General features: G+C 51.8%; 1 protein-coding gene across 9 annotated transcripts in view; it reads left to right on the plus strand.

Moving 5' to 3' along the window:
• TMEM94 (transmembrane protein 94) overlaps positions 1–15,891 on the plus strand; it is a 46,369-nt gene that overhangs the window by 12,884 nt on the left and 17,594 nt on the right. For 8 of the 9 annotated variants that reach the window (XM_017884653.1, XM_017884652.1, XM_017884649.1 and 5 more), the window contains exon 2: positions 4,029–4,158. In XM_017884653.1, coding sequence (XP_017740142.1) covers positions 4,135–4,158 — 24 coding nt within the window. In that variant the 5' untranslated portion in view covers positions 4,029–4,134. Of the gene's footprint in view, positions 1–4,028; positions 4,159–9,046; positions 9,128–15,891 lie in introns of those variants that run through there. The other variant, XM_017884658.1, reaches the window with a different exon arrangement.

Below are 15,891 nucleotides of genomic sequence, written 5' to 3' on the forward strand. Positions count from 1 at the left end.
AAAAAAAAAAAAAAAAAAAGAAATATATTTATATTTTGTATTTTGACCTTATATCCTACAACTTTGCACGCTTATTTGTTTTAGTATCTTATTTGTAGATTCCTTAGTATTTTCTCCATATACAGTTGATCTTGTCTTCTGCAAATAAAGACAGTTTCACTTATTTCTTTCCCATCATTATGCCATCCATTTCTTTTTCTTCCACCTTGCTTTTGAGTCCTTATTCTTCACCTAAGTGGCACTTGGTTCATATTTTTTGCTTGCTGCTGATAGTAATGGCAGTTGTTTATTGAGTACCTACTATATGTCAAATATTATACTAGATCCCCGGCATATACTATTTTTCATAATTCTACAGCTCCTCTGTGAAATAGGTATTGTCATTTCCATTCTATGAACAAAGAGGCTCAGAGGGACAAATAATTTGTCAAGGTCACTGGCGTTCAAGACAAGCTGGAGCTGGGATTTGAACCCAGGGATATTTGGCTTTGAATCCTGTGCTTGTTTTCACAATGGACTAGGAGCAGAACTGGCCCTTTAAGGACCCGGCTACTGGTTTCAGATCAGACAGTTAAGAATGGCTGTCTCCCAGAATCCCATGTATGGAATGATGGGAAAACAGAGACTCTTAGAAAAATGTCCTGTTCCTGGCTGCCCTCTCTGTACTGCTGTGGTTCCAGCTGGCCACAGAGTGATTTTGCTTTTCTAGCGTTGGCAGAAGGAGTTAACAGGCACAGTCCCCATCTGGCTCCTGGTGCTTTTCCCTGTGTGGCAACGATCTCATCCAGCCCCTGCTGGGATGGGGTGTCATGGGGACCTCGAGCTGCAGTCGTAAACAGGACTGGGGCAGCCTGAGTCAGACAGTGGCCTTGGGGAGGAGTGGCTTTGGTCCCTCAGGATCCCATTTCAGTTGGCTGCCAAAGACTGAATGTCACTGCATTGCAAGGCCACTTCCAGCGTCCCTATCTGTATCTGAGCCTTTGAGGCTGGCTCAGTTTTCAAAGGCAGGGGTGGGACAGACTTGGTTGCTCAGCCTGGGGCACCAGCATGGGTGCCACCTTGAGAGGAATTGGACGGCGTTTTCGAGTGGAGTTGGCGGTAGAACTGGGGCCTTCTGGTTCGGTCCTCCGGACACAGCTTTTATTGTTTCTTGACAGCTTTTTTCTGGGTCAGTTCTCCTGGGTTTCTGCCTGGCACGCCTTGACAAGGCTTGCTGCTGGCCCCCCAAAAACTGTCCTAGTCAGTAGGTTAGTGCTTTCTCCAAGAGGAGGCACTTGGCATCAAACCAGAATACTCAGTGTCACTCTTTTACTCAAACACACCCTGGTCTGAGATCATTAGAGTTGTGATGGCGACCAGGACGGGAGGGTGAGGGCTGGTGAGGGTAGGTGGGGAGGTAGAGCTAACCTCATTTTCCAGGTAAGCAGCCTGCTTTTGTCAGACCTGTTGTCAAATTGGGCTACCACTGCGTTCTGGGGACACAGTGGACGTCGACCCTGCTGCTGTCCCAGCTGCCCGCTGATTATCCAACTTGCATATCTAGATTTCACTTGATGTTAAGGCTAACCTTAACCCTAAATTTTTTTTTTTTTTTTTTTTTTTTTTTTTTTTTTTTTTTTTTTGAGACTGAGTCTCACTCTGTCGCCTGATTGGAGTGCAGTGGTGCAATCTCAACTCACTGCAACTTCTGCCTCCTAGGTTCAGGTGATTCTCCTGCCTTAGCCTCCTGAGTAACTGGGATTATAGGTGCCCACCACCACGCCTGGCTAATTTTGTATTTTAGTAGAGATGGGGTTTCACCATGTTGGCCAGGCTGCTCTGGAACTCCTGACCTCAAGTGATCTGCCTGCCTTGGCCTCCCAAAGTGCTGGGATTACAGGCGTGAGCCACTGTGCTCGGCCTTAACCCTAAATTTTTAAAATGCTGGCTGGGTGCAGTGGCTCATGCCTGAAATCCCAGCACTTTGGGAGGCTGAGGCAGGCAGATCACTTGAGGTCAGGAGTTCATGACCAGACTGGGCAACATAGCAAGACCCGATCTCTACCAAAAAAAGTAGTAATAATAAAAATGCCAATAAACCCTTTGGGAGGCTGACGTGGGTGGATCACCTGAGGGTGGGAGTTTGAGACCAGCCTGACCAACATGGTGAAACCCCGTCTCTGCTAAAAATACAAAAATTAGCTGGGTGTGGTGGCACATGCCTGTAATCCTAGCTACTCAGGAGTCTGAGGCAGGAGAATCGCTTGAACCCGGGAGGCAGAGGTTGCAGTGAGCTGAGATCATGCCATTGCGCTCCATCCTGGGCAATAAGAGTGAAACTCCGTCTCAGACAAACAAACAAAAAGCCAATAAACCAAAGCTTTTCCTGCATGCTGAAATTCAGTGATAAACAGAGTACATATGGAGCAAAACACAGTGTGCTTTGAAAATGAAGGTTGAGGCTGGACACAGTGATTCACGCCTGTAGCCTGTAGTCGCAGAACTTTAAGAGGCTGAGGTGGGGAGCATTGCTTGAGTCTAGGAGGTTAAGACCAACCTGGGCAACATAGCAAGACACCTTCTCCACACAGAATTAAAAAAAATAATAGGCTGGGCGTGGTGGCTCATGCCTGTAATCCCAGCACTTTGAGAGGCTGAGGCAGGTGGATCACTTGAGGTCAGGAGTTCAAGACCAGCCTGACCAACATGGTGAAACCCTGTCTCAACTAAAAATACAAAAATTAGCCGGGGATGCTAGTGCATGCCTGTAATCCCAGCTACTTGAGAGGCTGGGACAGGAGAGTCACTTGAGCCCAGGAGGTGGAGGTTGCAGTAAGCAAAGGTCGCGCCACTACACTCCAGCCTGGGCAAGAGAGCGAGACTCCATCTCAAAATAATAATACTAATAATAAAGAAAATGGCCGGGCGCGGTGGCTCACGCCTGTAATCCCAGCACTTTGGGAGGCCAAGGCAGGTGGATCATGAGGTCAGGAGATCGAGACCATCCTGGCTAACACAGTGAAACCTTGTCTCTACTAAAAATACAAAAAAATTAGCATGGCGTGGTGGCGGGCACCTGTAGTCTTAGCTACTCGGGAGGCTGAGGCAGGAGAGGCGTGAACCTGGGAGGTGGAGCTTGCAGTGAGCCCAGATTGTGCTACTGCACTCCAGCCTGGGTGACAGAGCGAGACTCCATCTCAAAAAAAAAAAAAAAAAGAAAGAAAGAAAATGAAGGCTGGGCACAGTGGCTCATGCCTGTAATCCCAGCACTTTGGGAGTCTGAGTCATGAGGTCAGGAGTTCAAGACCAGCCTGACCAAAATGGTGAAACCCCATCTTTACTAAAAATACAAAAATTAGCCGGGCGTGGTGGCGGGTGCCTGTAATTCCAGCTACTCAGGAGGCTGAGACAGGGAATTGCTTGAACCCAGGAGGCGGAGGTTACAGTGAGCCAAGATCAGGCCACAGCACTCTAGCCTAGGTGACAGAGTGAGAGTCCGTCTCCAAAAAAAAAAAAGAAAAGAAAAAAAAAGAAAATGAAGGGTAAAAGAGAAAGAGTTTGTACCCTCCAGAATCCTCTCTGTGGCCCTCTCCCTCCTGGGCTCAGAGAGTGGAATTCATCCAGAGCTGACTGCTGCTCGATGGGGCTGACCCCGTCTGTTGGTCAGTGAGTCCTGTTCTTTTCCACTTACCATGCTGTGGTTTAGATGATACTGTTATGTTGGGAGGCTGAGGCAGGAAGATCACTTGAGGTCAGGAGTTTGAGACCAGCCTGGCTAACATGGCAAAACCCTGTCTCTACTGAAAAATATAATATTAGCTGGGCATGGTGACACACACCTATAATCCCAGCTACTTGGAAGCTGAAGCAAGAGAATCGCTTGAACCCAAGAGACAGAGTTTGTAGTGAGCGGAGATCTTGCCACTGCACTCCAGCCTGGGCAACAGAGTGAGACTCCATCTCAAAAAAAAAAAAACCAGATACTGTTGTGTTTCACAGTAGCTGCCTGTTCTAATAACCTGAGTGATTTCTTTCTTCTTTTTCCCCAGATGTTGGGACCGTGACAGACTCACCGGGGTTTGTACATGCTGAGGAGGAGACTTCCTTTTGGGGGTGACCACATTCATCTGGGCATGCCTGCAGCACTCTTGGCCCATGGACCTGAAGGAGAAGCACCTGGTAGGCCATATCCTATTACCTTATAGGTATTGTCTGTGTGTCTCTGTTGAACTCTCCCTTCTTGTTTTTGCCTGGGAGGTCCTTAACTGGGGGCTTTAAGCACAAGTTGAGGGAGGAGGCATGGCTCTGAGTCTTGGGGGATGCAACTGTGACCTCTCGGCTGGAAAGCACAGACTCACGGAGCTATGAATAAAGGATGAAGGTGGACCTATTAACCGCATGGGACCAGGGTTTCTGATTTAGGTTGGCTCCAAGCCAGTCTTCCACTTCTTGCCCAGGGGTGTGTAATTTAGTTTGTTTGCCCTTTGCTAGGGCGATGTCCTAACCTGCTGAGCCGTGCTGAGGGCTGTTGGGCACCCTCTCTGTGGTTAGGGAAGAGCTCCCCAATCAGACTCCAAACACAGCTGCCTAATCAGCTGGTGGTGAGCAGCCAGGTGGCCCAGGCCATCCATAAAATCGGTCTTCTCCTCCCAGCCTGGCTTGGCCCAGCTTCCATGTATACCATCTTTGGATGGAGGTAGAGTTGTCAATCAGAAAACTCTTCTCCCTTGACAAAGGCTGCCCCAGAGGAAGTCCTTTTGTCTCTTGCCTAGCTTCTGCTACACCTTCCTAATAGATTCTTTCTGTCTCTGCTCATCAGCCTCTACATGGCTGCCACAAAACTGGTCAGTGGTTCCACACCACCTACTTAACCTTTAGTGTGTACAGAGCCCTCCAGAATCCTGCTCCTGCCCATGCATTTGGTGTTCCTAGCCTCCCTGCTTTGACTTTAGCTCTAGTAATTACCTCTAAAACGCTTCCCACCCCTTTTCCTGGAAACTTCTGTTCTTCCTTCAAGACCCAGTTTTGGTATCATCTTCTCCACTTAAGTCTTCCTTCCTTCCAAAGGTCCTTCCTTTCAGCATTCATAGTACCTCCGCCATTGTACTCACTATTCTATTGAAATAACTCATCTCTTCCATTCATCTCAACATCCCTAGCTCACAGCACTGAGCCTGGCATGTAGCAAGGGCTTAGTACATATTTATTGACCTGAACTTCTGAATAGTGATCTTCCTTCCAGGGAGATCTTGGGAAGGTCTGGAGAGGGGGCTGTGGTCTCACTCCCTGGGCCTCTGCTGGCACCGGGCTGGCTGACTGCTTCCTGTTCAGCTCCAGGCCTCCTGTGTCTCTGGACCAGCTGTGCAATAGGCTTCTGGAATTGAACTTGAAGCAGGTGTGCTTGGCCTCCTGTTCACAGCCACCTCTGGGTGCTCAGCAGATATCCACCCTAGCAGTGATTGGCACAGATGGAAAGCTACATTTGCCTCTCTCCTAGCTGGGAATAAGATCAGAAGGTGTCTTGGAGGAGTAGGCTTTGGAGGGGCTGGCATAGTGGTCATTGATGGTAAGAGGGTCATCCCCTGCAAACAGCCACAAGGGTTCTGCGCTGCTCAGTTCCAAGGAGCACATCCCCAGAGGCTCTGCTGTTATGTAATGCGGTGGCCTGCCTGGGTGAGGCTGAATGGCCCCAAAACAGAGGATGGTATTGTCTTCTGGTTCCAGCCAGAACCACTGAACACTAGTGCCTAGTGTATGGGAGAAATAAAGTTCTGTATCGAGGGGCTGGCTTCTCTCTCCAGCCTGAGGGAGAAGACTTGAGGACCCAGCTGGATAGTTCTCAGGGGCCATTTTTCCTGGAGGGTTTCTCTTTGTCCTCCTTCTCTTTCTGGATAGGTGAGCCCTGACCTGGAAAGCATCGTCAGTCATCACTGGCAGTCATCATACTATGGAATGGCAGCTTTGGGTTGGCAGAGCTTTAGGCACCAGGGAGGTGGCCCCTGGCTTAGAGAGGCTTATTGTCTAGTAGAGGAAGTGATAATACAAACAGGCTGGGCACAGTGGCTCACGTCTGTAATCTCAGCACTTTGGGAGGTCGAGGTAGGCAGATCATTTGAGACCAGGGGTTCGAGACCTGCCTGGCCAACATGGTAAAACCCCGTCTCTACTAAAAATACAAAAATTAGCTGGGCGTGGTGGCGCGTGCCACTAATGCCAGCTACTTGGGAGGCTGAGGCAGGAGAATCGCTTGAACCCAGGAGGCAGAGGTTGCAGTGAGCAGAGATTGAACTGCTGCACTCCAGCCTGGGCAACAGAACAAGACTCTGTCTCAAAACAACAACAAACAAAATAGATAGTACAAGCAGTAAAGTAATAGGACCTAGTAGGGCCTCTAGCTGAGGTAACTTGTGAGTTGTATAAATGGACTTATAAAGATGATCTCAGCCGGGTACGGTGTTTCATGCCTGTAATCCCAGCACTTTGGGAGGCCAAGGCAGGTGGATCACCTGAGGTCAGGAGTTTGAGACCACCCTGGCCAACATGGTGAAACCCTGTCTCTACTAAAAATACAAAAATTAGCCGGGCATGGTAGTGTGTGCCTGTAATCCCAGCTATTTGGGAGGCTGGGGCAGGAGAATCTCTTGAACCCGGGAGGCGGAGGTTGCAGTGAGCCAAGATTGGGATCACACCACTGCACTCCAGCCTGGGGGACAGAGCAGAATCTCTAAAAAAAAAAAAAAAAAAAAAAAAAAAAAAAAAAAACAGATCAGAAGGTGTCTTGGAGGAGTAGGCTTTGCAGGGGCTGGCATAGTGGTCATTGATGGTAAGAGGGTCGTCCCCTGGCTTAGCCCACGAGCGGTTTGGCTCAGAGATAATTCTCTGCTTCTGATCCATCAGTTCTGTCTCCTTCAAAGCCCTCACCCCTGTCCCCAGTCCTCCAGCCCACAGTGGCCCTGCTGTAGCAGTGACAGCCTGGGTTCCTGCTGCTTGGGTGCAGGGCTCCCTTCTCCATTTGCTGAGGTAGGCAGCGTAGGAAGGGAGGCAGGGCCCAGAGAGGGCTGCAGTGGGGTCTGCACAGCAGGTAGGCTAGTCCCTGTGTGCTATTCTTTCTGGGGCCTGTCACATAGAAGGGATAGTGTTTGCGGACTTGTAGCTCCCACCCAAGCAGCGCCTCAGGAACAGGAGAGAGGGGACAGGAGTCTTTCTCTTTGGCTACAGCCAGATTGCAGAGCAGCAGCATCCTCACAGTGGCTGGCATGAAAGCTGACCCCCACTGCCAACCTTTCCTGCTCTCCATGGAGTCTTCCTGTTCTTAACCTCTGGACTGCCTGGGCCCTCCCTTCTGTTCTCACTCAGCACTCTGTTTGGGGGCCCCACAGGGAGCTGCGCTCATGAAAGGGAATGGGGAGGCTGGCTTGGGCTGCTGAGGCTCCTTCTTCCCTGCAGCTTGAGATGGTGTCGTCTAGGAAACGGAGGGCCCTGGAGAAACATGCTCAGGCTCCAGCTCACACTCTCCAGCTCTGGAACCTGTGAGACTGTTCCCTCTCCCCTAGGGTGTGTAACCCCATTATCTTTCTTTCTTTCTTTTTTTTTTTTTTTTTTGAGACGGAGTCTCGCTCTGTCGCCCAGGCTGGAGTGCAGTGGCCGGATCTCAGCTCACCGCAAGCTCCGCCTCCCGGGTTTACGCCATTCTCCTGCCTCAGCCTCCCGAGTAGCTGGGCCTACAGGCGCCCGCCACCTCGCCCGGCTAGTTTTTTATATTTTTTGGTAGAGACGGGGTTTCACTGTATTAGCCAGGATGGTCTTGATCTCCTGACCTCGTGATCCGCCCGTCTCGGCCTCCCAAAGTGCTGGGATTACAGGCTTGAGTCACCGCGCCCGGCCGTGTAACCCCATGATAAGGAAGGCTTTAGGCAGAGAAGTGTCCCATCTACTCCTCATGCCTTGGCCCCTCCTTCACCCAGGGTGTCTGTGCTGTGAGCATCCTGTATGTCAAACTCGCGGTCCCTGAATGATGCCCCTGGAGCCACGACTGACTTAGGCTCTGCCTGATGCTCTGGCACGTGCTGAGGCAGGAGCTTCAGGTATCTGGCCTCCTCTGTGCCTCAGGGATGCAGGGCCTGGGCATTCCTGGGCAGCCTCATGGGCCCAGCAGCACTTGGGCAGGTGTGTCTGAATGTATTGGGGCATCACTGGCTGCTGGCCCAGCTCTTCCCTGCGTGGCTGTTAGGGTGTCCATGCTACCTGGCAGGAAGGTGTTGGAGTCTTCAGAGGCCCTTTGGGCTGGCTCTTCCCTCCCTGCTGGATCCTTCCTTCTACCAGCTGCCTGGCCTTGGGCTTTGCCTTCCTAGAAGTCACTGCTTGAGTCTTCGCAGAGGCCAGTCCATCCCGTCCACCTCCACACAGGATGTGCTGCTGTTAATAACCCACAAGTCCCCCCTCCCCTCCTTCCTGCAGCTGTAACTATGGAAAGGGCTGTTGGCTTGGCTCCGTGCTGGGGAGTCGTCATGTGATTTGGGGGGTTCTTGTGGATGATGGGCTCACCCAGTGACTTGGGGACAAAGGACAGGTAGTTTGGGAAGAGAGCTGGGATTTGTGTGTCCCAGGGTTCCCCTTGATACTGGCAGTAGTGTTCAGGTTTCTGGGACAGGGGCAGTCTCTCCTCCATCTGTTCCTCTGTCTGTCCATATCCTAGCTGCATGGTGCCCCTCAGCTCACCCCGCAGTGGCCTCCTCTGAAGAGCAGGCCAAGCTCCTGCATCTGGCAGCATATCGGACAAACTTTCTCTTCTCAATGCTCCTGTTTCCTCCCTCCTTCTCTTTCCTCTCCTCCCCTCCCTCCTGCCCTTCCAGGGCTGCTGCCTCCTCCTCCCTCCCTGAATCTGCAGCGTGACTAGAAATAGGCTGAATTAATCAGCAGATTGAAGCTCTGCTCTGCTGTGCCGATTCTCCGCAGCACCCGGCTCCTTGCTCACACACTCTCAGCTGTCTCCATCTCTTCTCTCCTCTTCTTGCTCTCTCTCTTCACCCTCCCCGCTTTGAGGGAGGTGTTGGAAGTTCTTGCAGCTGACTGCTTGTGGCTCAGGCTCTGGCCCATGCTCTTCAAGCAGGCAGAGCTATGGATGCCCCATCAAGGCAAAGGCAACAAAGTGAGTATGCTAGCGGGGCTTTTATGCTTCTCTTTAAAATGCTGTGTTCTCTGCTTTGTGTGGGAGTCTTTGGGTTAGCGGTTGCTGTGAGCGTCCTGAAGACAATGCAAAATGGGAGGCTGCTTGAATGAGCATGGGTAGCCGGGACCTGGGAAGGGGACTGGGAATGACAGCCAGAAGGCCAGTGTGCCTGGGGACCTGCCAGCCAGGTGCCCAAGTCACCCAGAGCAGGACTGGACCCAAGCCTCACAGGGGATACCCTGCCAAGGCATGTGAGGACCTGGGTTTCCATGCACAGGTGACAGTAGCTCAGGGCCAGGATGCCATCCCTCCTCAGGGCCAATGAAGGCATTTTGAAGGCACAGTGAAGAACCACGTGGGGAACTAAGACAAGAGCCAACAGGGTGGGGAAGATTTTTTCCTAGGTCCTGATGGCTACAGGAGGTGGGGAAGAATGTGGGTGAAAGTGTTAAGGTCAGCATGAGCCAGGAAGAGGAGGAAGCAGCTCCGCTGGAGGCTCTGATTTGCCTGGCTGCAGACAGAGTCCATCTGTGTCTGGCTCAACTCAGAAGAGTGTGTAGTGGCTGAATCTCTGCTTCTGTGATTCGGGCATTGTGTGGAGTCCAGCTTTGTGTCCCTTCCATACCTGCACTGACAACAATAGTGGGGACCCAGAGAGGGGGCCAGGCTTGAGATGGAGTTTCACTATGTTGTCCAGGCTGGTCTCGAACTCCTGGGCTCAAGCGATCCACCCGCCTCGGCCTCCCAAAGTGTTGGGGTTACAGGCATGAGCCACCATGCCCAGCCAGCCAGTTCTAATTAGTAGTTATCTGCTATTGTCAAGGCTGAAGGTCAAAGTCTAAATTCATAACCTGTTTACCTGAGCCTAGGGGACCTTGATTCTGTTGCTCCTGAGACAGCTGGAGTAGAAAGGAGAGCAGCTGCTGTGCCCAGAACGCCATGCAGGAGCTCTGAAAGGGGACAGGGCGGCCGGGTGCAGTGGCTTATACCTGAATTCCCAGCACTTTGGGAGGCCGAGGTGAGCGGATCACGAGGTCAGGAGTTCGAGACCAGCCTGGCCAACACAGTGAAACCCTGTCTTTACTCAAAATACAAAACTTAGCTGGACCTGGTGGCGCATGCCTTTAGTCCCAGCTACTGTGGAGGCTGAGGCAGGAGAAACGCTTGCACCCAGGAGGTGGAGGTTGTGGTGAGCCATTGCACCACTGCACTCCAGCCTGGGCAACAGAGCGAGACTCCATCTTTTTTTTTTTCTTTTTTTTTTGAGATGGAGTCTTGCTCTGTCGCCCAGGCTGGAGTGCAGTGGTGGAATCTTGGCTCACTGCAAGCTGCGCCTTCCGGGTTTATGCCATTCTCCTGCCTCAGCCTCCCAAGTAGCTGGGAATACAGGCGCCTGCCACAATGCCTGGCTAATTTTTTGTATTTTTAGTAGAGACGGGGTTTCACTGTGTGAGTCAGGATAGTCTCGATCTCCTGACCTCGTGATCTGCCTGTCTCAACCTCCCAAAGTGCTAGGATTACAGGCGTGAGCCACCGCACCTGGCCAACTCCATCTTAAAAAAAAAAGAAAAAAAGAAAAAAAGGAAAGGGGAGAGGGCCTGGGGCTTGGGGGTTTCGGGCTCTGGGTCACCTGATAAACCTGATGGAAGCGGCACAGGAGAGCTCAGGTGTGTCAGCTCTCCAAAGTGCCTTAGTCTATCCAGGTGCTCAGCTTCAGACCTCCAGAGCTGGGCCTGTTCAGTGGCAGACTCCTTGTGGTTCTGATTTGATGGATAGAATTCTTTCACCACCCTGCTGTTCCTCCAAATCCCCATGCCCTGCCAGCGTCCCCTTTTGATGATAGAACACAGAGAGCTGGCTGGGCGCGGTGGCTCACGCCTGTAATCCCAGCACTTTGGGAGGCCGAGGCAGGCGGATCACGAGGTCAGGAAATCGAGACCATCCTGGCTAACACGGTGAAACCCCGTCTCTACTAAAATGCAAAAAACTAGCCGGGCGTGGCGGCGGGCGCCTGTAGTCCCAGCTACTTGGGAGGCTGAGGCAGGAGAATGGTGTGAACCCGGGAGGCGGAGCTTGCAGTGAGCCGAGATCGCACCACTGCACTCCAGCCTGGGCGACTGAGCGAGACTCCGTCTCAAAAAAAAAAAAAAAGAACACAGAGAGCAAGCCTGTGATGGGCGTTTGCTGCCTGCCTCTCCTGAGTTAGGACTTCCTCAGAGCTGTGTTGTTTTCTCCTCTTGCTCCGGTTAAGCCTGAGCAGTGAAAACAGTGGAATGGGGTTAGTGCTGCCTGAAAAGCATCCGTGTAATTTGAGAAGCAGGGCCTCCCTTCTCCTTGGCGTGGTGGGAGTTTTTAGTATGTGGGAAGCTCTGAGAATCTCATGTCACCTTTGGGTACTTAAGGCCAAGTTAGATTTTTTCTCAGCCATCTTGGCCCTAGGAGTCAAGAAAAGGCGACCTCAGCTTGTGGGTGTTAACCTGGATTTCTGTTTCTCAGATAATAAGAACTGTGCCTGTTCCTTTGCTATGCCCTGCCATTGGTGCCCAGGCACATTGGGTACCCAGCCTAACTCCATGCTTTGGGAAAGGCTGGCAGAGCCCAATCACCCACCAACCCATTCTGAGCTTCCTTCCAAAAGTATGAAGGTCTTCTGCTCTTATGTCACAGGTCAAAGCTGAGGTACAATGAGTAAGAAAGCAGGCCAGGCATGGTGGTTCACGCCTGTAATCCCAGCACTATGGGAGGTGGGAGGATTGCTTGAATGCAGAAGCTCAAGACCAGCCTGGGCAACATGGCGAAGCACCATCTCTACTAAAAATATAAAAAATTAGCTGGGTGTCTTGGCATCACCTATAGTCCCAGCTACTTGGAAGGCTGAGGTGGGAGAATGACCTGAGCCTGGGAAGTCAAGGCTACAGTGAGCTCTGATGGCACCACTACATTCCAACCTGGGCGACAGGAGTGAGACTGTCTCAAAAACACACTAAAAAAAACCCTAGCTGGACATGGTGGTACACATCTGTGGTCTCAGCTGCTTGGAAACTGAGGTGGGAGAATTGCTTGAGCCCAGGAGGTGGGGGCTGCAGGGAGCCAAGATTGTGCCATTGTACTGCATCCATCCTGGGCAACAGAGCAAGACCCTGTCGCAAAGGAAAAAAAAAAATACGAGCAAGAGAGAGCAGTGACTTGACCCTTAACTCAGACCCCTTGCTGGAGAGGTAGGTGAACGTCTGGGCAGTTGGGTAAGCTCAGTTGAAGGCCGCAAAGAGCAGCCTGGCCCAGAACGCTGGGTCCTCACCGCAGTGCTGGCCTGTGCGGGCAAGCGATTCCTTTGGGCGGCATGTAATTACAGAATGGCTTATTTTTCCTCTACTATGCTGTCTTTAATCACCAGTCTGGAGCTGGTGTCCCTGGCCAGACATAACATGCGGGGGCAGATGCACACAGACAGCTCTGTAGGTGCCCTGCCCGGGAGCATCTGCTACCCTCTGGCCCATACCTCCCACACCTGGAGGGGAGCAGAGCACAGCTTCAAGGTACCTGGGGTAGAGACAGCAAGAGAGCAGATGATGGCCAGGCTGGGTGAGGAGGTCCTGGCTGCTTGGAATGAGGCAGCGGGTGTCAGGACAACTACCATGTGGCTCACGGGAATCAATGAATGTCTAAGATCTTCAGGCCTGACCAGAGGAGGGACACCTCCCTGGCTCTCTGACTACTCCTCTTAGCCTTTTCTCTGCCTTGCTGGAAATTGTCACCCTCCTGAGTGTGGTCCTCATTCTAGGCCGAGCATCTTCCCAGCCGTGTACAGTTGCCCGGTCCTTCCTCTCTTTCTCCCTCCCAGTCTCCATGTCTTGGGTGGACAGCCTTCCCCCTCTGCAGGCCAGCTCTTCCTGCCTCCAATATTTTCTCACTTGATCATGTCTGGAGGCCAGGCCCAGGCATGGGTCATTCTGTCTTGGGAACACTCACATCCATCTCTGTGGTGAGGAAGCTCAGAAGGCTGAGCCTGAGGGGAAGGCACTGGAGGCCTGGGGTCTCTGTGTACAGCATCTGTCTCCTAGATCCTCTTCTTCCCTGGGGTGGAAGGAGCAGACATCTATGCCCACAGACAGGAGAAGGCCTATGGTCTCCTCTTCCTGTTTATCTTCCTCCCTTACAACCCTCCCTTAAGCTTTCCTTCCCTCCATGTCAGGAGCTCCGGGAGGCAGTAGGACAGGTACAGGCATTGATTTGCTGTGGCCCATGGCTTCTTTGGAAGGCCTCAAGATCCTTGCCAAAGGGGGGTGGGTTCGTTGGAGCACAGTATTTACCCATGTGGGGATGTGAGGCCCCCGCCCGGAAGGCCATTTCTTTCTGAGCTGAAATAACCAGTTTATCCCCTCTGGGAAGAGGCAGCTCTTATCTTTCTAATCCCCCAAAGCCACTGTGGAGAGCAGGATTAGGGGAGATTTAGGCAAGGGAGCTGGGGAATCCTGGGGCCAGGCCCACTTTGGAAGCCAGGCCCTGTCCCTCAGGCCAGCACTGGGGGCTCCACTTGGTTGCATCCTGTGGCAGGGGGACAGCACCCCCGTGCCCAGCAGCCACTCTTAGTTATGGGATGTGTGCCCTGCCAGGGCTGAGGCTAAGTTGCCGAGGAGCGGGTGTGTGGAGACGGGCAGGAAGGAGTAAGTCCAGAAGGCTAGAGGGCATAGCCAGGGCAGGACTCTGGGAGACAGAACTGTGGGCAGCAGCATAGGGGGCAGGGAGGGCAGTGAAACGAGGCAGCTGGGGTCACCAGCCCCACAGCCTGTGGCCGAGCCTCCTCCATGGCTGCCCAAAATCCCTTTCCTGGTGCCTGAGGTCTAGGGATTCACTCTGCTTGCTCAGGAGGTTTTCCGGATGGAAGCTCACATGGATGCTTCTCAGGTGGCCCTGGAAAGACTCACTTCTCCTTCAGGCGCTGCCCTCCATGGGGCTCTTCTTTGTCCCAAGGCCTCAGAGCTGGGGTGTGGTGGCTAACACCTATAATCAGAGCACTTTAGCAGGCTGAGGAGGGAGGATTGCTTGAGGTCAGGAGTTCAAGACCAGCCTGGGCAACATATCGAGGCCCCATCTCTACAAAAAAAAATGCAAAGGGCCAGGCGCAGTGGCTCATACCTGTAATCCTAGCAGTTTGGGAGGCCGAGGCGGGCAGATTGCCTGAGCTCAGGAGTTTGAGACCAGCCTGGGCAACATGGTGAAACTCCATTTCTACTAAAATACAAAAAAAAATTAGCCGGGCGTGGCAGCGTGTGCCTGTAGTCCCAGCTACTTGGGAGGCTGAGGCAGGAGAATTTCTTGAACCCAGGAGGCAGAGGTTGCAGTGAGCCGAGATTGTGCCATTGCACTCCAGCCTGGGTGACAGAGTGAGACTCCGTCTCAAAAAAGAAAAAAAAAAAAAGCAAAGAAAATTAGCTGGGTGTAGTCCCAGCCACTCCTTAGGCTGAGGCAGGAAGATCGCTGGAGCCTGAGAGGATGGATGCATGTCCATGGCACTGCATCCAGCCTGGGCAGCAGAGCAAGACCCTGTCTCAATTTAAAAAAAAAAAAATATATATATATATATGTGTGTGTGTATATATATGTGTATATATGTGTGTGTGTATATATATGTGTGTGTATATATATATGTGTGTGTATACGTATGTGTGTGTGTGTATATATATAATGGGATTCCCTTTATCCTCAGAAATTTTGGTTCGGTAGGTCCGGAGTGGGGCCTAGACATCCACATTTTTAAAAGCTGTGGTGTCTCAGCTACAGATTTTGGGCTGACAGTCCCGATTAAGGTGAAGCCTTGACTAAGCTGCGGAATGCCTCGAGTTGTTCCTGTTGCTGTTGCATTGGGATCATTGCATTCATTCATTCATTCATTCAGCAAGTATTCATTGAGCTTGTGTGTGCCATGCACTGTCTTAGCAGTTGGATGGTGAGAGTGTGTGGAAATGGAAGAATTCGGAGCCTGTTTTTAAGGGATTTGCAGTCTGGCAGGACAGCAAGGCGTGTCAATCTGTGATTACAGTTCTGTAAGTGCAGGCTGCAGGCCAGGTTGCCCAGGACACCATTGACATGTAAACCTCCCCTGAAGTGCAGCCCTGGGTTTTGGGAAAATGTCCCAGAGGAGGTGATGTTTGAGCTGAGTCTTGAAGGAGAAGCAAGAGTTGTTTGGGGTGGGGCACGTGTTTCTGGCTGAGAAACACATCAAGTATATGAACATGAGCTGGAGGGGCTCGGCTCGTGCCAGGAGGAGCAGGAAGGGAGGCCAGAGAGGCTGGCACATCTGAAGGGCCTCCAGGAGCACATGCAGGAATTGGACTTGATTTTAAGGGTAAATAGGTCATTTGACCAATCAGGCATGCCCTGCACTGGCCAAGGTGTTCCAGTGGGTTTGGAAAAGTTAGAGACAGCGTGGGGTAGAGTTTGGGCAAGCATAAGGCCAGGGTTTGGAATGTTCTAGAGGTGATTGGGTGAGACAGTCACTATGGGAGGAAAGGTGACTCTGGCAGTAGAGCCAGGTGGCAAGTTCCAGTTTTTTTTTTTTTTTTTTTTTTTTTTTGAGACAGAGTTTCACTCTTGTTACCTAGGCTGGAGTGCAATGGTGTGACCTTGGCTCACCGCAACCGCCACCTCCCGGGTTTAAGTGATTCTCCTGCCTCAGCCTCCCGAGTAGCTGGGATAACAGGCATGTACCACCACACCCAGCTAATTTTTTGTATTTTTAGTAG

Source organism: Rhinopithecus bieti, unplaced genomic scaffold (genome assembly GCF_001698545.2).
Source record: "Rhinopithecus bieti isolate Rb0 unplaced genomic scaffold, ASM169854v2 scaffold_13400, whole genome shotgun sequence".
NCBI classification, from domain to species: Eukaryota; Metazoa; Chordata; class Mammalia; order Primates; family Cercopithecidae; genus Rhinopithecus; species Rhinopithecus bieti.